At 41.6% G+C, this 23,092-nt stretch overlaps 1 protein-coding gene across 2 annotated transcripts in view; it reads right to left on the bottom strand.

Moving 5' to 3' along the window:
- ATP8B1 (ATPase phospholipid transporting 8B1) overlaps positions 1-23,092 on the bottom strand; it is a 61,205-nt gene that overhangs the window by 7,724 nt on the left and 30,389 nt on the right. For both annotated transcript variants that reach the window (XM_065890355.1, XM_065890356.1), the window contains 11 exons: positions 22,740-22,930; positions 19,930-20,138; positions 18,419-18,462; positions 17,614-17,770; positions 11,542-11,730; positions 9,688-9,800; positions 7,899-8,063; positions 7,050-7,161; positions 6,002-6,077; positions 3,817-3,949; positions 2,571-2,859 (listed from right to left, as the gene is read on the bottom strand). In XM_065890355.1, the coding sequence (XP_065746427.1) occupies positions 2,571-2,859; positions 3,817-3,949; positions 6,002-6,077; positions 7,050-7,161; positions 7,899-8,063; positions 9,688-9,800; positions 11,542-11,730; positions 17,614-17,770; positions 18,419-18,462; positions 19,930-20,138; positions 22,740-22,930 (1,678 nt within the window). The remainder of the gene's footprint in view (positions 1-2,570; positions 2,860-3,816; positions 3,950-6,001; positions 6,078-7,049; positions 7,162-7,898; positions 8,064-9,687; positions 9,801-11,541; positions 11,731-17,613; positions 17,771-18,418; positions 18,463-19,929; positions 20,139-22,739; positions 22,931-23,092) is intronic.

The raw sequence follows: 23,092 nt of genomic DNA, 5'->3' as shown, positions 1-23,092 counted from the left end.
GTGAGATCATTTTTAGAACATGTGTTGCAGAATACAACCTGTTACTACTCAGACCCTGAGAAGTGCCTGCCAGCTCAGCAGAGTCTCCAACTAAAAGGAGCTCCACAACTCCTGCCCCACTTGAAGAATACAAGGTCTGGCATTAACATAGTGACTTGTCCAAAACCTAAGCTTTTAATAACACTTTGCAATTCTATAAAATAGAATTAACTGCATCTCAATCAATACTTATAACCTCTTTATACACATAAATAGTTCTTAATGACCAGTTGTGGTTGCCAAGCTGTTCTTTCCTACCAAACCGTGGCCTTCTTTTCTGAACAAATAACAGGGAAATGTTGAGATTCTGTCAGAGACAAGGAAGAGGAGCCACCGCCCCAGGCCCTGACATCCAGTCCAGCCTCTGCCGAGCAGACCAAGGGACAGTATGTGAAGTGAACACTGCCACAGTTTACAGAGTGACTCACGGCAACTGAACAGATGTGCTTTATCAGGCCATTGTTTGTATTTTCCTAAAACCTAAACACAGGCACCTAGGCTTCCCTGAAGTTGCCGATGTGGTTTCAGATGCCTGCCCAGTAGGCCACTTCATAATTCCCTGACAAGCTGGTCGCTTCCTTTTGCCTCTCTAATGCTGCCTGTTCATTCTCAGGATTTAGGCCAAGGAAAATAACACCCACCAGCCATCTTCAGGCCCAAGCGGGAGAGAGGGCAGTATCCGAGGGTCCTTGGATCCTTGCTAGGGGCAAACCATGGTGGACTGCAGTTCCCTCCACTTCTCCTAGACTACACCACTAACCATGAAACATGTTAGCAAGTGGTCAGATTTTTTGGACACTTAAATTTCACTGTACTTCTTTATAAACAACGAACAGTTTCTTTCGGTTCATTGTTCTTGATGTAGGTAAAAGAGATGACAGTTTTCACAGAGTTCAAAAAGGCACTTAATACTTGGGTTAAGCTACTGACTTCCAAGGAGACCTGAGTTTCTTTGATTTCCATCCCAAGTGGATGTCTCCTACATTATATATAAAAGTGTGTATCACATAACAGAGCTTAATAAAATTCTGAAAACAAGAAAAAACAGGTTATCTATGCCAACTTTGTGTGATCCCTTTTGCTATCAGTTGCTGAACTCAGAGGAACAAGAGTTTTCAAGTCTCAGTCACATAATCGGGAAATCTGAAACGGAGTCCCCCTTTCCCAGCATCTAGAAGTCTTCATTATAAACTGAAGAAAAATAATGTTTGAGTCACTTGCCCTTTTGGCACAGTCATTTATGTTAAAAGGTACATAATGGAAAATAAACTAGAGCTGGCTACAGAGGAAAGAAATAGATCTAACTCAGAGCAAGAAATGCCATTCGCATGGCAGGATGAACATGTGCAAAACACGGTGGAAAGGAATTAAACTGGCCGTGGCCACAGACATACACATGAAGAAGCGAGGAAACGTACATTATATAGCTGACTCCTTTTGAGGAAGATAAAGTTGGAATATTCTTAGTATGTATCAAGGAGGAGAAGGAAGAGACTCTAAGGAAAGAAAGAGAAGAGTTACGAAACAGGCTGAAGTAGAAGTCTAGTTATACATATGATGCATTTAAGCTACCCAGCACCACAGGACGTGTGTATACATGCCACGGATAATTCATCTTAAGAAAAATACTACAAAGCTAGAGGTGACATCAGAGATAATTTTCTTGTTCTCAAATGAGAAAACTGAGGCCTGAGCATGAGCCCAGGGTGACACAGCATGCTGGCATCAGGATGAGGACAAGTATTCAGGTCTCATTAGTTTGGGCATTTTCATTACAAGATACTCCTGTATAAGTAATACAGGGAGAAAAAGGACCAGGATTCAGACATATTGATGAGGGTTTGGTTCCGTATGCTTTTAATACCAGCAAAATTGTATTTCTGCAGTGACAGAACTCAATCTGTCAATTTGTGGGTACCTAGGGTCCTCCAACCAGCAAAATGACCTTGGGAGGTCAGGAGAATGTTGAGGTGATGTCGGAGCTGTGCTTCAATGTTACACTGAGCTCACACTAGGTCACCTAAGGGTGAAGTTCAACAGATTTACCAAAGGCAAGAAGAAAGCCCCAGAAAACAATGCTTAGGTGTGGGAGAATAATATTCCCAAAACAAATAACAAAGAGAGTTCAGTAATTTATGGCAAGCTCAGCAGGAATTTTTGCAAAACATTAAATAGCAGGGTTCTTAATAAGCCCTGAAGAAATATGGGAGGAGAAGCGGCAGGAGAAAACACAAAACCAAGTCCAAACGTGTAAAAGAAGGAAACAAATAAGGATAAGTTCACCCACACAGAGCTCATCTTTGACTTGGCACTCTTTGTATAGAATAATCATGCCTGCGCTCTCCTACTGAGTGGACTGTAAGCTTCCTGAGGGCAGGGTCACAGGTGTAGTTACCACAGTTAAGTGCCTTTATTAAAGGTCTGCTTCATGAAAGCCCAAGCAATGAAATCAGAAAAAAACTACCCCAAAAAATGTTCCTGCCATTTCCTCTCTACCAACTCAGGTGGCACTGGCCATGTGCGAGACTCACTTTTGATCATGTTGACATCATTGGCCCCGTCTCCAATGGCGAGCGTGATGGCTTTCTTGTACCTCTTCACCAGGTCCACCACCATGGCCTTCTGCTTGGGGGTGACCCGGCAGCAGATGACCGCACTGCACTCACAGGCCAGGTCGACAAAGTTCTGCTGCTGCTGCTCTTTTTTAGCTTCCAGCCTCCTCTTACTTTGTGTCCTCATTCGTCTTTCTTCTTCTGTCCTGGGGAACTTCAGTTTCAAAATCTTACTTCTCTTGGTCTTTTTCTCGAGAAGAATTTCATTCTGTGAAAATCGGAAAGGGAAAGGATTCTAACCATTTGGGGTTTAATAACAAGAGTAGCATTCCGGGCTTCCCTGGTGGCGCAGTGGTTAAGAATCCGCCTGCCAATGCAGAGGACACGGGTTCGAGCCCTGGTCCGGGAAGGTCCGACATGCCCATGGAGCAACTAAGCCTGTACACCACAACTACTGAGCCTGCGCTCTAGAGAACCATGAGCCACAACTACCGAGCCTGCGGGCCATGACTACTGAAGACTACGCACCTAGAGCCCGTGCTTTGCGACAAGAGAAGCCACGGCAATAAGAAGCCTACACACGGAAACGAAAAGTAGCCCCTGCTTGCTGCTGCTAGAGAAAGCCCACACGCAGCGACAAAGACCCAATGCAGCCCAAGATAAATAAATTTATTTTTTAAAAAGGTACCATTCCCAAGACTTTAATCATCTGAAGGATAATTCTTGGGTTATATCATTGATGATATTGTTCCAATTATAAAATATTTACTAGAAAAATTTATACAAAGAATATTTTTTTTTTTTTTTTTTTCGGTATGCAGGCCTCTCACTGTTGTGGCCTCTCCCGTTGCGGAGTGCAGGCTCAGCAGCCGTGGCTCAGGGGCCCAGCCGCTCCGCGGCATGTGGGATCTTCCCGGACCGGGGCATGAACCCGTGTCCCCTGCATCGGCAGGCGGACTCTCAACCACTGCGCCACCAGGGAAGCCCACAAAGAATATTTTAAATTAATGATCAACTAGTTAGTTGATAAACTAGTAATAACCACTGCCACCAGTTTGTATCATATAATATTATATGTATCATATAAACTCTCAGACTTGGGAAATTGCACTTTATTTATAGGCTAAGAGATTTTTAGGTTGGTAATTAATATGACAAACCATCTAAAATTGGTCCAGAATGACCTGCTTCAGTTTGAGCCAAAGGGAGAGACACTAATACATACCAACCAAGAACCAGTGATTATTAAGGCACGGTTTCCACCAGATGGAAAAAAAGGTTCGTGTACTTGGGGTACAAATTTTGCATAGACTCCACTTCTGTTCCTCTGGTCTCCCATCCTTGTATGAAGAAGAGCACTGGGGGAAAATTTAAGTGTTTAAAGTACAAGACCATGAACAGGCCCTTGACTGTGAGACAATTTTGACATATAATCTTTTAAAAATTTTAAAAAACACAACATAAAATTTATCATCTTAACTGTTTCTGAGTATACAGTTCAGTAGTATTAAGTATATTCATATCACCAATCTCCAGAGCTTTTTCATCTTTTAAAATGAAACTCTATACCTATTAAATAACAACTCCCCACTTCTCCCCTCCCCCCAGCTCCTGGTAATCACCACTCTGCTTCATATAATGGAATCATATGTGTCTTTGTGTGATTGGCTTATTTCACTTAATACTATCTTATTTCACTGTTCTCAAGGTTTATTCATGTAGCATATGTCAGAATTTTATTCCTTTTTAAGGGTGAATAATATTCCATTGTATGGATATACCACATTTTTGTTTATCCATTCATCTGTCAGTGGACACTTAGGTTGCTTCCACTTCTTGGCTATTGTGAATAATGCCGCTATGGACATGGGTGGACAAATATCTATTCAAGTCCCTGCTTTTAATTCTTTTGGATATATATCCAGAAGTGGGATTGCTGGATCATATGGTAATTCTATTTTTAATTTTTTTGAGGTACCACCATACTGTTTTCCATAGTGGCTGCACCATTTTATATTCCCACCAACAGTGCACAGGGTTCAAATTTTTCCACATACTTGCCCAGACTTGTTACTTTCTGTGTTTTTTAAATAGTAGCCATCCGTGTGAGGTGAAATTGTGGTTTTAATTTGTATTTCTCTAATGCTAAGTGATGTTGAGCATTATTTCATGTTTATTGACCATTTGTATGTCCTCTTTGGAGAAATGTCTATTCAAGTCCTTTGCCCATTTTTTAATTAAGTGGCATATAATCTTACTAAGTCTTGATTCCTCCACCATGGAGGCACCATGTTCATGGTACTTCATTATTTGCCAAAGGCAGCTAAAGGAAGATACAGTTGAAAATGTGTTCACAAGCAACAGAAGGAGGGCAATCTTGATCTGAATTATAATACACAGGGGTGAACCCTAGTGTATTACAAACAGTGACCACTGTTGGGCAGAAAAAAACTTATTTCCACACAAAGTTATGTCTGCTTTTGAGATATTCTCAGTGCTTTATATCGACAAATTATTGAAAAGACCACATACAACTCACTCATGTGATAGAAAAATGAGTTGTGGAATTTTGGAGTAAAAGGGACTCTAAATATCCAATTTCTTCATGTTACAAATAAGGAAATCAAGCCCGAGAGAGAGAACGTGATTTGCCTGCAGCGAGTTGATGGGAAAACTGCAATGAGGACTCAGGACTCCGAAATCTCAGCCAGAGTTTTCCTCGTTACACACATAGAGCCTTTATTCTTCACCTTTAAGAACAGGTTTCTCAACCTTGGCACTACTGACGTCTTGGGCCACTTAATTCCGTGTTGCGTGTGGCTGTCTATTGTACTGTAGGGTGTTCAGCAGCATCCCTGGCCTCCACCCCCTGGAAGCCAGGAGCACCCCCCTCCTTCCCCACTGTGACAGTCAAAGATGTCTCCAGACATTGCCAAGTGTTCCCCAGAAGGCAAAGTCCCCACCTCCCCTACCCCAGTTGAAAACCGCTGCACTAGAAGATTAGGTATTTATTATTCACTTTCCACATTAATTCTCATTTTCAAGTTGAAAATAAGGAGTGATCAAGACAAGTCACTAAAGGCTGGAAGAGAAAAAATATGTATATAATTCATACTAAATAGTGGTGTCTCAAGCCCACTTCCTTTTTCAGCAGACAAGCACTGAGTGCTTCCAAGGAATACAGAAAAACGGCCCCTGAAAAGGCAAACAAGGCCCCAGGTTTTCCTACAACATGAGGTCGAAACATGGTGAATTGGAGCTGCCTGTTGTTTCCTTGCTTCATTTAAACGAGGAAACTGTGCCAACTGACACATTCTAGCTCCCATTTCTCTGTATCTGCTGTGTCTACTGGGTCTAGTCTTGCTTTTATAAAAATGAGACGTGACATATACTGCAGGCCCTTTACTCACCTGATATCTTCCCCATAGCAGATAGTGGTATCTTCAGTAAGAAGTTCACAGGCAAATCCTATATTTTCAGCAGTTTCTGCAACAGAAAAAAGTTAAGTCAAATGTCATTCCTACTGCTGAATTTAATAATGGATTTTAGTAATGATATTTTTTCAATTAATGAACCAGATTTTTCTGCAGCAATGTCTAGAAGTCACATAAAAAAATCCCTTTCTCTGTAATAAAGTAAATGTAATAAGTCAAAGTCTGGTTGAGATGTTTTCAATAATAAAATGTGCTATATATCAAATACATAAACCGGTTATTTAATAGATCAATGTTGATTGAAATACTGAACACATTTCGTTCATGTGGTTTAATCATTCTGTTATGGGGGAGAAGGATGACCATTTCCATAAGCCCTCACATGGGGTTCCTACTGGAGATTTTTTCCCCCTCTTCCACCACCATTATTTGTTTAAAGTCAGGACTTAATCCCTAAGCTTATCAAAGTGTGTAACCCATCAACTATGTCAATCAGAGTAAGAGAAGTGATCTAGTTTCCCATGGGAGGCTTCTGAAGTAAAGAATCAATACAAACAACTTGTTGAGCTCTAAATTTAAAAATGAAAATCTTCCCTTGGGTATAACATTTTCATTATAATTTTCAAGCAGTAAAAGGGGCAAGAAAACAAAAGTTGTTCAGTATTTTGTACTGTTCTACTCTATGCCCAACAGGTGGCAAAGTGCTGGGGAGGACAGAAGGGACCAGAGTATAGCAGCCCAGTATAGCAGCCCACATCTGGTGGGAGAGAGAAGACTAAACACAATCAGGAAGACACGACAAAGAGCTCAATTTTAAGGAGTAAACTCTGCCACTGAGGGAGCTTTGGGAAGGATGCGGTCAGGATGGGCTGGAATAACAGAAGGATTTCTTAGGGAAAGAGTCTCTGTCCCAAAGAGACAGTGTTTGTAGAGGATGGAAAGTTTGAGGTCACCTTGAGCAAGGGAAACAGGAGCTATGAATATTTGTGAATTGACAGATATGCTTTCGTGCAAACTAAATTACCCTTTTTGTCTCCAGTAAGCACCCAGATCTTAATGTCAGCTTTTGCAAGTTTTGAAATGGTTTCTGGGACTCCATCTTGTAGCTTGTCTTCAATAGCTGTTGCTCCCAATAGCTGAAATATACATTAAAAGAAAGGAATTAGCAAATAAGCCAAAAATGTTCTTAATTGCAGTTTGCCAAACTGTAAAAAGGACTAAATACACCCCAGTTGGTGCTCTATTGGGGCCAGTGGCCAGCATTAACTGGGAAGGCTGTCGTGTGTCACACTCATCAAAAACTAAACAGCCAAAAATTTTTTCTTAAAGTAATTCACCAAGACAAAATGTAAGTACAAATCAAAGACAATAAAAAGATACTTTCATTGTGTGTATACTACTTTACACGGACACAAGCCAATTTCTCTTGCTAAAAGTCAATACTAACTATTCACTGAACATTTCCTTTTAATATAAACACTAAAAGCAGTAAGTCTTAAACGTCTCTTTAACAAATGGTATATTTTCTCATTTCAAGATTTTGCAAAATATAAATCATCTCAGTAATTCTCACAATGTAATAAGTATATGCGGGCTTGTTACTGTATACAAATCACAGTGAATTTTAATAAGGGATATAAAAATAACAGAATCAGAATCTCATCGTGTTTTCTGTCATTTGGTTTCTCCTAATGGCAACTCCTATTTTGCTTGCTGAACAAAAGAAATTCAGGTGACCTAGATCCACCGTACCAATTTCAAATACTGAAGTTGGAATTCTCTTTCAAGCATGAGATCAAAACTGTAATAAAACAATAAAATTTCCAATTCTGTTTGGAATATCAAGGAGAAAGTTACAAAGGTTAAAACTCACAATTAAGTCTTTTTCAATCTCCTCATATACTTTATCCAGAGCTTCATCCCGGTTGGTTGAGGCTATACTTGCAGCCATAAACTTTTTATTCCATTCCTCAAATTCTTTTTCTTCAATTTCCTTATAGCAAAGGCACAGGGTTCTAAGAGTCTCACCTGCAAAGATCTGTTTGATTTAAAAGACAATCCATTCACCCAGAGAATAGTTAATTTTATGTAATTCAAGGTCAAGTTTGAAACCTTACTTTGAAATAATACAATAAGAGAATTTTAAAAGACTGTGAAAGATGGATTCTGTACACATACATTCCATAGAGATTAAACAAATACTTTATTTTTCTAAGTATTCTCAATATCTTAGGAATATATTCGTCATTCCGAAATTAGTTCAAGGGAAAAGCATATCTTTCTTCTAAATCAAGTCATGAGAATTTAAAAAACCCTTTTTCTCTTAACGAAGAAAATAACAGACCAAGGAAGCTGCCTTGGGGTATAATGATTTTGTAAACCAGACCTGACACCTTTATAATTTGTTTTTACAAACTGTTACAAGTCCAATCAACTATGAACTCTCAACCAAGCGTTATTCCCTCAAACCAATTCTGAAATACATGAGTCACTGTTAAAGCTGAGATAAAACATTTTAATGAAAGAGTCTGGAAGATTTAATCATGGTGAACAGATTTAAGCCAATTTAAATAGCTTAAATATGAACCAGTAAAAATGTTCCATTACTTCACAATCACATCTTGTCTAGCCCAAAATGGCAGAACTGCTTCACCCAACTGAGGGTCTGTTGTCAAAGACTCTTTGCAAGGTTCTGCATGTATTTGATTAGACTGCCCTTGTTCATCTCCTCATGAGAAATTATCCAGTGTAACTGCTTCAGTAACACATATAACCTTAAAATGTGACCCCACTTACTAAACATCGTATTCATCAGGCTTCTTTCTGAAGGACCTTTGGCCCCCAAACTCTGACCCGTCAAGTGAAGGGAAGAAAAAAACCCTTTATTAAGCACCTACTAAGTGCTAGGGGCTGTGCAAGATGGTTTTCATCCAAGAGGCTTTGCACCAACCCTCCACGGTAGGAATTATCCCCTTCCTCTTCCACACAGGCAATTAATGATTCATCTGAGACATCAACCATTTCCCCCCAGAGGGCACAAAACAAGTAAAGAGGCAGAACTGGGACACCAGATCTGACAGATATGCGCCATACCTCATTGCCATCATTATATATAAGCAAAACAATATAAGGGTTGGTAGGCGATTCTAAAAGAGAAATTTCCAGAAGCATTCTGAATAATTGCAGTATCACTGGACCGAGTACACAGTCCCCTAAAATAGCAAGTTTGAAGTAATGAAGACCAAAGTGATTCCCTAACAAAGGTATCAGAACTTGATCATCCAGTGCACTGCTTTGTCGTGCCCTATCATACGTGAATGCTCTCTTTCCTTCACTGTACGCTAGGACGTTGGAAGTCTTGGAGACTACAGCACAGGATGGTTTGTAGCTCGCTCGAGTTCACCAGAAGAAAGACCAGTCTTTCTCCTGGATCAGTCCTGTAGATACTGCTGACCTGGATGCTGGGAAGAGGTAGCAAGGTCATTTCCTAGGAAGTCAGCATCAGGGACAGAACATATTCCTACTTTGGTGCTCTTTCCACTCAACTACACCAAGACAATAGAAAGGTCAACGGTTAACACAGAGCTTTCATTCCAGCTTAAGGGATAGTACCAGAAAATAAGTTTGGAATCTGTGGCATAAAGAGTGGAAGTGAGACTTACATCCAGGGCATCCTGTGTCTCTTGTTTCGTAGGATTCATTCGATGCAAGCGTTCATAAATTACAGTGTCAGCACCTTTACAATAGAGCCTGATATTGCCTTCTAGGGTTCTTACTAGTAGCAAGGGAAGGGAAAGCAAATAAAAAAGTTAGTGTTTGATTTCTTAAAAGAAAAGTACATTCATAAAGTTAATTTGAAGTGTTAAAGTGCTAAACATTCATAATTAGTTTAAAATCAGCGACGTACTGAGAAAAATGTTGCTCTCAACAACGTTGGTAAGCCACTGTCTACATGGAATGTAATAGTGAAATAAAGATGAAAAGATTCCTTCAGTCAGCTCAGTTTTCCATAGCCTTGCTTATTCTTTCAGCAAATGTTCACTGACTCCCTACTATGTGCTAGCTTCTTCCATAGAGCCTTTTTTGTCCGTGCCAGCCAGTGGGAATCTTTCTTACCTATAAACCCACAACACTTAACTGCCTTTAATACTGGGACCAAAACACGCTCCTTGTGACCATTTTCTTGGCTTTTTTGATCTCTGCAGTAATTTAATTGTATTACGTGTCTCATCAGTAACTAGATTTTAAGTTCTCTAAGGGAGATGCCAGGCATGATAATCAGCCCAGATCAGTGCTGGGTATGCAGAAAGCACTCAGTAAAATGAGCCTAATCAGAGTTCAGGAGGCAGTTAAACCTATATATCCTTTTGGCTAAAACGTCAATCTCATGGTGGAAAAGCTTATAGGTATCACTTAACCCAGTGATCCAAGCTGATGTGACCAGCAGTCACACGCCTTCTGGTGTGATACGCTGGGAGAGACACGGCACCGATCTACGTACCCTTCCTGCCAACAGTGCGTCATCTGAATCTAATTATGAGGGAACATTAGACAAACCCAAACTGAGGGACCCTCGACAAAATAACAGGCCTGGGCTTTTCAAAAATGTCAGCATATGAAAGATCAAAAACAGGTTGTGGAACTCTTCTAGAATAAAGGAGACTAGAGTAACAATCACCGAACGCAATGTGGAATATTAGGTGGGGTCCTGAATCAGAAAGAGAATTCCTGGTAAAATTCAAAAACGTTCTGTACAGATAATAATACTGTAATGTTAAATTTTCTGAGTCCGATCAGTGTACTGTGTATAAAAATAGGTGAAGGTTCCCGATCTTAGGGAATACCTACTTAAGTATTTGGGGGACAGGGGCATGAGATCTGCAACTGACTCTCAAATGGCTGAGAAAACAAGAACTTGTAAATGACAATGACAAAGAATTTGTGACCAGTGCTAACAATGGTGGATATGGAAGAAAATGCAGGAGTTCAAGTGTTCTTGCAATTTTTCTGTAACTTTGAAATTATTTCAAAATATGAACTTAAGACATTTCAGTATTATGAAGTGATCACTGTCTCCACTTGGCTGCCTGGGCTGGAGGTATGATTTTGATTCCTAAGCACAGCCTCCCTTTTCTCAGAGCTCCTCTCCTGCTACACTCTCCCTTCCCTGGTGTCCCTCAAGCCTCCAGCAGAAGTGCTCAGAGTGACTCACGATATAAAAGCTCATGTGGGTCTACCACCCACGGTGCTGCCACCCAGATTCCACAGCTGGCAGCCCACATCTTTGAAGATACACCAACATCTGCAAGATTCAGATCTACTGCATTTGTCCCTTCGAGTGATGGACATGGTGTAGAATGAAGAAAGAAGACACTAGTTTGGACAAGCCTGCGGAAATCCTCCGGGAGCCAAGGGGTTCATTCACTGCCTATTTTATCCTGGTGTCGCTAAATAAAATGTGTGAAAGGCAGCATCTCAATGAGCCATTCACAGACACACCCTGAGGGGAGACCTACCAATTATAGACATTCGCTTCCGGTCACTGTTGAAGTCTAAAATGGCGAGAACACTGTAGGTCCTCTCAGTGCCCAACTCACTGATGGTGATCGTGTTCTGGGTCCTGGTGAGGAAGACAAAACCGAAGTTCCTGGCGGCGCTTACCAGAGCACCTTCGTCAGGAGAGGCCGCCTGGTAGTTGAGCTGACCTAGCAAGCGAGGCAGGAGAGAAAACGAGAAAAGCTGAGCTCACCACCAAGGGTTCACCAGTGCAGTTCACGTGCTGGGTGAGGATGTATGGTTACCCCTCGGTACCCGCAGGGGACTGATTCCAGGAGCACCCGCAGGCAAATTCTATGGATGCTCTAGTCCCTTATAAAATGGCAGACTACAGCAGATATACAGCTGGTGTTCCACATCTGCAGGCACAGAGGACCAACGGTATTGCAAAGCCCAAATCAGCCTCAAGAAAACAAGTCACTGATTTTTAAGGAGTATGCCAACATTAATATTAAAGTTTTTAAAAGGTAAACTTTTATTTCTAGTCATAAACAGTGATATAAACGAGAAGTAAAAAAAAAAAAAAAAGAAGAAAAATCTGGCCAAGAATAGGGGGAAAAAAATCTCATAATCCCACCATCTAGAGGAAAAACAACACTATTGACATTCTGTTATCATTTCTTCCAGTCCTTTTGGAAATGCCTATTTCTGTAATCGTTTCCATCATGCTAAATATACATTTACATCCTGATTATTTTAACATTGTATTTTGAGCATGTTATCATAGCTTTAAAAAAGTCTTTCTAGGTATTATTTTAAAGGAATGTAACCTGTGAATGTAACATGTGACCATTTTCCTATTACAGGCACTTAGTTCCTTCCCCCGATGTTTTTTACTCTAAAAAATAACATTGTGAACTTCCCTGGTGGTGCAGTGGTTGGGAATCTGCCTGCCAATGCAGGGGACATGGGTTCGATCTCTGGTCCGGGAAGATCCCACATGCCACGGAGCAACTAAGCCCGCGTGCCACAACTACTGAGTCTGCGTGCCACAACTGCTGAAGCCCGCGCACCTAGAGCCCGTGCTCCGCAACAAGAGAAGCCACCGCAATGAGAAGCCCGTGCACTGCTGCGAGGAGTGACCGCCGCTCACCACAACTAGAGAAAGCCCGCGTGCAGCAACCAAGACCCAGCACAGCCATAAATAAATAAACAAACAAACAAAACTGCCTTCTCTCAAACCACTAAAAAAAAGTTTAAAAAATAATTTAAAAACACTGTAATAAGCATTTTGTATGTGTATAAAGGTTTTTCTGACTCTATTTTCTAAGGATAGCTTCCTAGTCGTGAAAATACTGGGGTAAAGAATATTGATACTTTTTAAACCTGTTGGCATATATTTTACTCACTTCTTTTCTAAAAGGGTTGCACCAGGTTATCTTCCCTCTAGAAGAGTGTGCTTTCTTCAACTTAGCTATATTCTCATAATTTAAAAAAGTCTCAAAATGTATCAATCTGTTCAATATCTTGATATTTGAAAGTTATATAATGGGAAACTGCCTTTATTTCACAACTAAATTGCAACAATAGGAGCAAATCTCCCAATGTTGAGTGGAGAAGCCAGACACCAAGTACATACCACATAATTCCATTTACACGAACCGCAAAACAGACAAAGCTAACCCACACTGTTCGAAGTCAGGACAGTAGTCACCCCTGGAGGGGCAATGACTGAAAGGGAACATAAAAGGGATGTCTAGGGGATGGAAAATGTTCCGTTTGTAAAAATCTGGGTACTCACGACAAGGGAGTATTCAACCTGTGAAAACGAGCTATATGCTTGTCTCTGTACACATGTTGTACCTCAGTAAAAAGTTAAAAGGAAAAAAAAAGCTCCGCCTATCCAAGAGTTTCTATTTTTCTACTCTTAGTTCTTCCATCTTAAAGTAGAATGAAAAGTATTTCTATAGTCAGATGAATTTCCACAGGAAAAGGCATTTCGTTTTCCACCATGGTATGATCAGGATGCACCCATAGATGGATGGGCAGTTCTTTACCCCGTCTATCTGTGGGGAGGGGGCGGATGCCCCAGGGTGCACAGCTGTAGGTAGAGAGAGCTAAACGCCCCGTCCCTACCCTACTCCCTTCACATACATGCGCAGGTGGTTCACTCTAAGTCAATATTAATCACTCCCAAATAGTAATTAAAGATGACAGTTAGGTTGGTCTCTCTCCATCTGTTCACCCAGAAAGTCATACACCAGAAGTTATGAATGTACTTGCTAAATCCAGCCATTCTACAAACACACACACATGCCAGAGGGTAAAATATTTAACCACAGCTAAACAATCAGCAGTGAGAACACAGTCCCCTCCCTTCAGCAAGTTTCGCTGGCAGGGATATATTGCATCATACTGAAGGCAAACTTACTTCCAACAGAAAAAAAAAGGAACAAAATGATAAAAGGTGGCAAAGTTCCCATGAGTAAGAAAATCATATCTGGAGAGAACACTGATATTTTTATCATTAAAAGAAAATCCTTCCATTTTGTTCTAGTAATGCAATCACAGAATTGCAGACTAATAGAGACAGGAGGAACTTCAGAGACCTGGTCCAAACTCCAACTTTATGTTTGCAGGAGGAAACCTGGACTAAAAATTAACCTCCTGAAACCTCTTCTGAAGAAAACTCTTTATTTACCACACGCTCAGACACAACCAAAGAGACTTTCTTTTCTTTTACAGACTAATTTGTGGATCACGGAACTGATGCGAATAAAATAGATGCTGAAACAACAAACCCCACCTCTCATTATCCTGATTCCATAGCTTCCTCTGGCTGATAATCTTCTAGTCACCAGTCTTGAAACAAGTTACGTCTCGGATTGACTATCCCCCCCACCCCCCGCCATTTGTTACTTTCTCATCCTTCCCAAAGACTCCACGCTAACCCAGGTCCTCAGTTTCCTCACCCATCTTGTGTGTCCTGGCTCCAAACTCCTAAAACTCAGCTCTCTAATCATAATCTCATGGTTCATCCCAACTTAAAGGGCTTCAGGCAAAGAAATTGCCTCCAAGCCTTTCGAACTCTTCTCTCCCATGGCCTCTGCAGGAGGCAGGAGGCTACAATGGCCCCAAGGTGTGTCTCCCCACCCTGTGTACACATACACTTTCTCCCAGTGACTCAAGCAAACTCTAACCAAGGTACTGCTGGGAAGGGGTTTTATTGATATAATTCAGGTCCAGATGGGGGTTGACCTTAAGATAAGGAGATTATCTGGGTGTTCCCAACCTAACTGGGTCAGTCCTCAAAAGGGACGGGGCTCTTCCTGGAGAGAGAGATTGGAAGCATGAAAGGGGTTTGATGGAAGGGAGATTCTCCACTGCTGGTTTGAAGACAGGGGGAACCATGTGGCAAGGAAGGAGGGAGGCCCTGGGAGCAGAAAGCAGCCCCAGCTGACAGCCAGCAAGGAGATGGAGGCCTTAGTCCTACAACCACAGAGAACTGAATCCTGCTCTCAGCTTGCAAGAGGATGCGGACCTCCAGTCGACAACGTGGCCTGACCTTGATTCTAGGGAGATTCTTAGCAGAGAACCCAGTCACGCCGTGTGCCAAGACTTCTGACCTAAAGAACTGTGAGCTAATGAATGGGTGATTAAGCCACTGACTTGTGGTGATCACTACAGAGCAACAGAAAACCAATGCGGCTTCTCCACACTCAGCCTCCACGTGGCCTACATGTACTCAACACTTGGGCCACACAAACCTTCTGCTGAGCATACGTGACAAGATTCTCGCCTCTCACTGTTGATGTTACGCATAATAAAAGATGAGCCAATCTCTACTCTTCTTGTAAAAGAGGGAAAAGGAGAGTGCAAGAGCAGAGGCACACCAGCATGGTGGAGTGGAAGGACTCAGCTAAAATGGGTCCTAACGTGCTGTCTGAGATCAGGGAGGTCTTGGTGCTTCTGGTCTATAACATTTGGAGGAGTTACTCCCAAGGTCCCTTCCAATGGACCCCTTCAAGGTGCTTTTATGTATCAAAGCCAAAATCATTTTTTCTTTTACCTCCAATAGCTTCTACACATTTAGTTTTTATGCCTATTTCTCCTCTGGAGATTTCATCCACTACATGTGAAGCCTCAGCATCAGAAAACAGAAAAGGACATTCGCTTGTATGCTGGGCTGATTAAAGTGGAGAATGCATATGACAAAAGGGCACCTTTTGCTCTCTCCAGAATGCACGTGTGTATCTATATAATGTATCATTGTGTCCATAGGTGACAAAATACCTAGCTTTCATTAATACTCGACAAATTTGCTCTAACAAAGCTAGCACAAGCTGCATTTAAGAATGCTGCAGACTTGGAAACAACCTAAATGTCCATCGACAGATGAATAGAAGATGTGGTATAGATACACAATGGAATATTACTCAGCCATAAAAGAACAATAAAATAATGCCATTTGCAGCAACATGGATGGACCCAGAGACTGTCATACTGAGTGAAGTCAGAAAGAGAAAGACAAATATCATATGATATCACTTATCTGTGGAATCTAAAATATGACATAAATGAACTTAAACAGAAACTGACTCCCAAACAGAGAGAACAGACTTGTGGTTGCCGAGGGAGAGGGAGGGTGGGGGAGGAATGCAGCGGGAGTTTGGGATTAGCAGATGCAAACTACTGTATAGAATGGATAAACAACAAGGTCCTACTGTATAGCATAGGAAACCGTATTTAATATCCTATGATAAACCATAATGGAAAATAATACAAAAAAGAATGTACCTACATGTATAACTGAATCACTTTGCTGTACAGCAGAAATTAACACAACACTGTAAATCAACTATACTTCAATTTTTTTAAAAAAGGTTAATTTTAAAAAATAGAATTCTTCAGAGGAATCTACAAGTCAACTTGCTTGTTCCCATGCAAATACACATGAATTATGTTCCTTCAAAAGAAAAAGGCAACTTCAGGAGGCCTAGGCTTTTGGCTGCTACTATTTCAAACCCCAAACATATCTGAATGTAAAAAATAAGTTCTCTCGGAAATTATTTTGTAGTAAAGACTGTCCAAGTTTAAAGTCCACTTATCATCCAGATAAGGTGTGACTCTTCATAAATATTAAGTATTCAGATAGTGAGAAGATTTTGATTCTTCTGTTATAATGCAAGAGTCAATCATTTTTTTTTACTGATAAGATTTCAATTCCAAAGTGATAAACACATCTGGAGCTAGAACTGTGAAGGAGATGTATATTTCCGGAGGCTAGGAGCCTGTTTCATGGGTTGCTGGCTCGTATACCATCTAGTGGAAGGGGCCCACAGACAGTCATCGTTTGGGTGGAGATTCGACAAACTTGTCACACACACAACTCTTTTTTTATTTTTCCTTTGGACAGTAATATTTGTTATTATAGGAAATGTATACACCTTGTTATATTTGTACTTTGAATTAATTTAGTGATAATTTGCAATATGCTATGTGGATTCAGACTGCAATCATTTGAAACTTTACGTGATATACCATCATAATTCATATGATCCTGTGATCCTAAAGTTTAAATCTCACCAGGTTGAGATGGGAATTTTCAGAAGTCATTTACTTTGAGGGTATTTGGGTTCTCTGAAATATGTGACAGGATCCCTGGGAGAAGGACTTTAAGACAGTTGCACTGCTATCCATTCACTTCTTTTTCCCACAGGGGGTTTAAAAAAAAAAAAAAAAAGGACTCAGGCAACCTGGTCTAACTGTTTTGTCAGCTAGCCCTCTGGGTAAACAGACCAATCATATTTTTTAGGAAGAAGAAACCTTATATCAGAAATGCCTTTTGCAGGATATCTCTGGCAAAGAATTACCTATGGGAAATAGAACCCAGGATCTAGAAGGCAAGGCTCCCTGGAGTATGCCATGTAAGCCACGTACTTCTCTGGGGTATAAAATATCGTAAGTGAAACCTAACTGAAACACCTCTAGTTCATACAACTCTTTATATGTGCCTTCGAGTCCCAAGCACGAGTTCCCTGTAAACTAAAAAAACTGGTCCCCAGTGTCCGAGATGCGAGAGCCACACTCACCATCGAGCCTGTCCACCATGACCGTGTGGCACACCGCCAGCAGGAAGAAGAACTGTCGCACTTCCGGCTCCTTCCCCGACTGGATTTGCTCGATGAGATAATGGTCATAAAATACAAGCTTCCCATCGGAATACGTATTCCAGCTAAAATCCACTGGCTGAAAGAAGCAGAGGAGGAAAATTCAGTGTGATTTAAAAGAAACAACTTGGGCTTCACAAATGACAGGAACTTTTCTCTGAAGCCGTGTCTTCATGCAAGCATCACCTTAGGATTTTAACACGTTCTGAAGTGTCAAGAGGCTCACATCTGTCTTAACACAGCCTGTTGTGAGTTGAATTGTGTCCACTCAAAAAGATATGTTGTCCTAACCTCTGGTACCTGGGAATAGGACCTTCTTTGGAAATAAGGTCTTGGTAGATGTAATCAAAATTAGGGTATACTGGATTGGGGGGGGGCCCTAATCCAATGACTGGTATCTTTATAAAAGGAGGGAAATCTGGACACAGACACACAGGCAGAAGGCCATGTGACGACACAGGCAGACTTCTGAGTGCTGAGTCCACAAGCCAAGGAATGTCAAGGATTGCAGGCAACCACCAGAACCTAGGAAAAGGCAAGCAAGGATTCTGCCCTAGAGCCTCCAGAGGGAGAGTGGCCCTGCTGACACCTTAATTTCAAACTTTTAGCCTCCAGAGCTGTGAGGGAATACATTACTGTTGCTCTAAGACACCCATTTTATGGTGGTTTGTTACAGCCCAGGAAACTCATACACAACCCAAGAGATTTCCTAAGTGAAAGGACTCACCTCTATTTTGCTATGACCGTTCTGAGAAGCATCCCGATGGTCTCCTGTGAACAAACAGGACAAAACAAATTGAGTCAACGGGTCTCAAAGCCTGTTTCTGGACAGCCCTCGAGTTAAGAATGGTTTTTCAAGAGTTTTAAAAAACAAAGCATAACAAAGAAGATATTTGATACCGACCATATGTGGCCGGCAAAGGCTAAAATATTTCCTATCTGGCTCTTTACAGAAAAAGTGTGCCGGTTTCTGGTCTAGAGGTTCAAATACTGGCAAATTGTGTCCGTCTACACTGCCATCTCCTCTGGGGCCAGAATCACGTCCTATGAAGTGCTTTACCCCCGCCCTCCCCCAGCTCAGAAGGAACCACCGCCCACGCAGAGGAGAACCCCTTCCTCAAGCCCTCAGCATCCCACCTTCCTCACTGATGTTCTGGGAAAGTACCATACACAGCACAAAGTTTCCTCCAAGTGGAAAGCATATGATGTTATGCTTACAGCTTTTAAAAGAATTATATCGTTTTTCTTTAAAAGTTAGAGCACCCTATTTGAATACAGCATTAGCCTTGAATCTATAGCACATTTCAGAATATCAAATGGAAATCAATTTTTAAAATATAATTGTAGTGAAATACACGTTAACATACAATTTACCACCTCAACTATTTTTTTTTTATTTGGTGGTACGCGGGCCTCTCACCGCTGCGGCGTCTCCCGTTGCGGAGCACAGGCTCCGGACGCGCAGGCTCAGCGGCCATGGCTCACGGGCCCAGCCGCTCTGCAGCATGTGGGATCTTCCCGGACCAGGGGAAGAACCCATGTCCCCTGCATCGGCAGGCGGACTCTCAACCACTGCGCCACCAGGGAAGCCCCATCTCAACTATTTTTGAGTGAACAGTTCAGCCGCACTAAGTCCAATCACACAGCTGTGCGGCCATCAACACCATCCATCTCCATGGCTCTTTCGTCTGGTAAAATTGAAACTCTGTGCTCACTAAACACTAACTCCTCATTCCCTTCTCTCCTCAGCCCCTGGCAACCACCATTCTACTCTCTGTCTCTATGAATTTGACTCCTCCAAGTACCTCCAATAAGTGGAATCATACAATATGTGTCCTTCTGTGCCTGGCTTATTTCACTTAGCAGAATGACCTCAAGGTTCATCCATGTCGTAGCAAGTTTCAGAATCGCCTTCATTTTTAAGGCTGAATAAAATCCCATTGTGTGTATATACCACATTTTCCTTATCCATTCATCCACTGATGGACACTTAGGTTCCTTCTAAACCTTCACCACTGTGAATAACGCTGCTACGAACATGGGTGTGCACATACTGCTCGAGTCCCTGCTTTCCGTTCATTTGGGGTGCGCACCCAGGAGCAGAATTGCTGGGTCACATGACAAGTTACATTTTTGCGGAATGTGTACCTATTTCTGACCCCTGACCTCCCTGAGCCACTCTGGGAAGGCAGCCTCTGGTCACACATGCCCAGGGACTGAGTAACAGCTTCCACTCACCGTAAATGTGCCCGTTGATGCAGCATTTTTTAAAGGTCATGATGTTCTGTGTGAGCGTCCCTGTCTTGTCAGAGAAGATGTAATGGATCTGCCCGAGCTGCTCATTCAGCGTGGTGGTTCTTGCCTTCGCGGGCGTGTCTTTCTCAGGATAGTACATCTGCAGGTCCCAGTTGATGAAGTAACTCTGTCCAAGACGAATCACTTCCACGCTAGGAAGACAAAAGATTGCTTTTGATCGAGCTCTCAGATATGAGTGGCAGGCAGTGGATCTTGTCCTAACTTTGCACCAGGAGCGAGCTGCTTATATCTATTGATACAAAGAGACAAGCCCTGCGGTGACCCATGTACCCAGTCTCTGGGTTCTCCTGACCAAACACATCTTCCTCCAGCTTCAGGGTCAAAGTGTCCTCTCAATGTGATTTCCTACTCACTCCTGATCACATCTGGCCACGGCACCCCACATTCAGAACACGCCACCCACACGGGTGACATGGTAACACTGCAGGGGGCACCCCACGATGTGACAGCTTCTACTCTTTTCTCTCATTCCCCATCGCACTCAGAGACAACTGGAAAGGCATGTTCACCTTTGCCCTCAACTGGAGGACAAAGGGAGTGAGGGTCCACTAGGTTATACACCCATGTACTCTCAAGTAGGACAAAGGGCTTTTGGCAAATAACCCCTAAAGCATGTTTTTTTCCTAAATTGTTTTTTTTAACCATTTTTTAATTGAAGTAAATGGTGTTAGTTTCAGGTATACAGCAAAGTGATTCAGTGATATATATATATTTTTTTGAGGAATGCGTACCTATATTTACATATTCTTTTTCAGATTCTTTTCCATTATAGGTTATTACAAGATACTGAATATAGTTCCCTGTGCTAAACAGTAGGTCCTTGTCATTTATCCATTTTGTATACAGTCCTAAATTCTCATAAGGTTACAGAATGTCCAAAATACGATATTCTAAAAGGATAATTTCCATTTAAAAACTATAACTGATTAAACCTATCTCAACTGTGTAAGAAAGGTGCTTACACATCCAGCAACTGTTCAGTGGGCAAAGGATGTGTCTATAATAAGTTAAACAAATGGAAAAATAACTCCCTCCTTCTCTCCTCCCTTCTGTATTACCTGAGTGCCTACTATGTACCAGACACCATCCTAGGTACAGGGGACACATCAGTAAACAAAAGAGACAAAAACCCTGCTCTCAAGGAGGTTACCTTCTAATGGAGATGGACAAATAAATAAACTGGTAAACACACAGTATATCAGGTGATGAAAATTCTCTGCAGAAAATCAAAGCAGGGTGAGGGGAGCTGGAGACCGACAGGCAGAGGAAGTGATGTTTAAGAAAGAGAGGGTCAGGAAAAGCCAGGGGGATAAGGTGATTTTTGAGCAGAGACCTAAAGGAAATGAAAGAGCAACCATGTAGATACGGAGGGGAAAAGCATGTTACAGGTAGAGGTCAGAGCAGGCGCAAAGGCCCTGTGGCAGGCACTGGTCTGGCTGAGGAATTCAAGGAGGCTAGAGATGAGGGAGTCCAGGGAGTGGGTAGAGATGCTGGAGGTTATGGTTGGGTGTAGAGGGCAGAGCAGCAGATCACATGGGCCTTGTGGGTATAGCGTGGCTTCAGTGAGTCTTTTCTGAATGAACAGACTGTAGGGTTAAAAACAAAGCAGAGACACTATCTGAAATGACCTGATCAATTTATAGTTTGAAAGGACCTTTACTTCCAAGAGAAACAAAGAAAATCATATTAGTCACATGATGTGGCTTTTTAAACCTAAAACTACATATACGGTTTATTTCATAACATACGTTTATAGATAGAGACAAAATCATCTGTATAACAGTTCCCCTGACAAAGGTAAAACTCATCTCAGTTTTTTTTTTTTTTTAAATAACTGCAAACACATGGCTCCCCAGGGCTTTACTTCATGTTAAAAGAACAATAGTAACTACCTGTAATAAAATTAAAAATAAAACAAATGCACATGTAATAAAATTAAAATAAAATAAATGCTTCTAATTACAGGTGTCCATGTGACCCTATATGCCTCTGGGCTATTACTTCTCGGAACTAAGAGAAGCTCTGAATGCTGGGAATATCTCAAGGCACCATTTCTCTCCCAACGGTCTGAAGTTCAATTGACCAGGGATAGTGAACTTTGATATTAAAAAACGAAAAAGTAAAAAAAGTCCGAAATATCACAAAACAAGGTGATGACCATTTGTCAGAGATACGATCCTGACTCTTATCGCGGTTGAGGTTGAGATGAGAAACACAGAACATTTTGAGAGGTTGACGGTGGGCAGGGAGAGTGGTATTCCCATTAGAGGGCAGCATTCAGGAAACCCAGTGAGTTTTCCAAGCAATAGGTATAGCAGGTGGTAATAAGGAAGACACGGAAAAGAGGTTAGGTAGGCTCCTGAAAAGGAAAACAGCCAAGTTATTCCACGACGTTGTAAATCTTCACACAGCTCTTTCTGATGCTTGGGCTTTGGAGCCCACCAAGAAGGAATCTTGCCAAGCAAGTGACTAAGGAGTAGAGTTTGATCTCTGAATCTGGTAGCCGTATCTGTCAAGAGGTCGAGATAAAAGATGCTGTGTCTGGCACAGAGCAGACACACCAACGTTAATTTCCTTTCCCCGTATCACCCTCAAATCTGAAATGAAAGCTATTTTCTTACTTGCTCCTTATGACCTTTGAAACAAGAATTGCTAGAGCTGAAGGTGTTAAGTTGGGAAGATGTACTGTGTTCTTCCATTAAAGTAAAAGGCCAAAGAGGAGACAGCCTTACCTGACGTAGAGAGAGATGGGCACCAGGGTATTCAGAACAATGATGTAGCCCCAGAAATTTAGGAATCCACGGTAGGAGGGTGTAGTGTCTTCTCCATCATAGAGGTACCAAGAATAATTGCCAACTTGAGCTTCCCAGTAAGCATGGCCGATGGCAAGACCCGCAGAAAGCAAGATAAGAACAACAAAGATCTAAAAGACATTCAACAGTTAAGTTTATTCTAAAGATGCATCATCGACCCCACGCATTGTATAGATGCTAGTTCATCTTATCAATACTTTCCTTATGTATGATAATTTAGTAGTCTGTAAAAACAACACACTTAAAATAGAAACAGTGTCTTAAGAATGCTT

Source organism: Phocoena phocoena, chromosome 13 (genome assembly GCF_963924675.1).
Source record: "Phocoena phocoena chromosome 13, mPhoPho1.1, whole genome shotgun sequence".
Taxonomy (NCBI): Eukaryota; Metazoa; Chordata; class Mammalia; order Artiodactyla; family Phocoenidae; genus Phocoena; species Phocoena phocoena.
The sequence above is the reverse complement of the archived record's forward strand: the minus strand, read 5'-3'. Positions and strand labels throughout refer to the sequence as shown.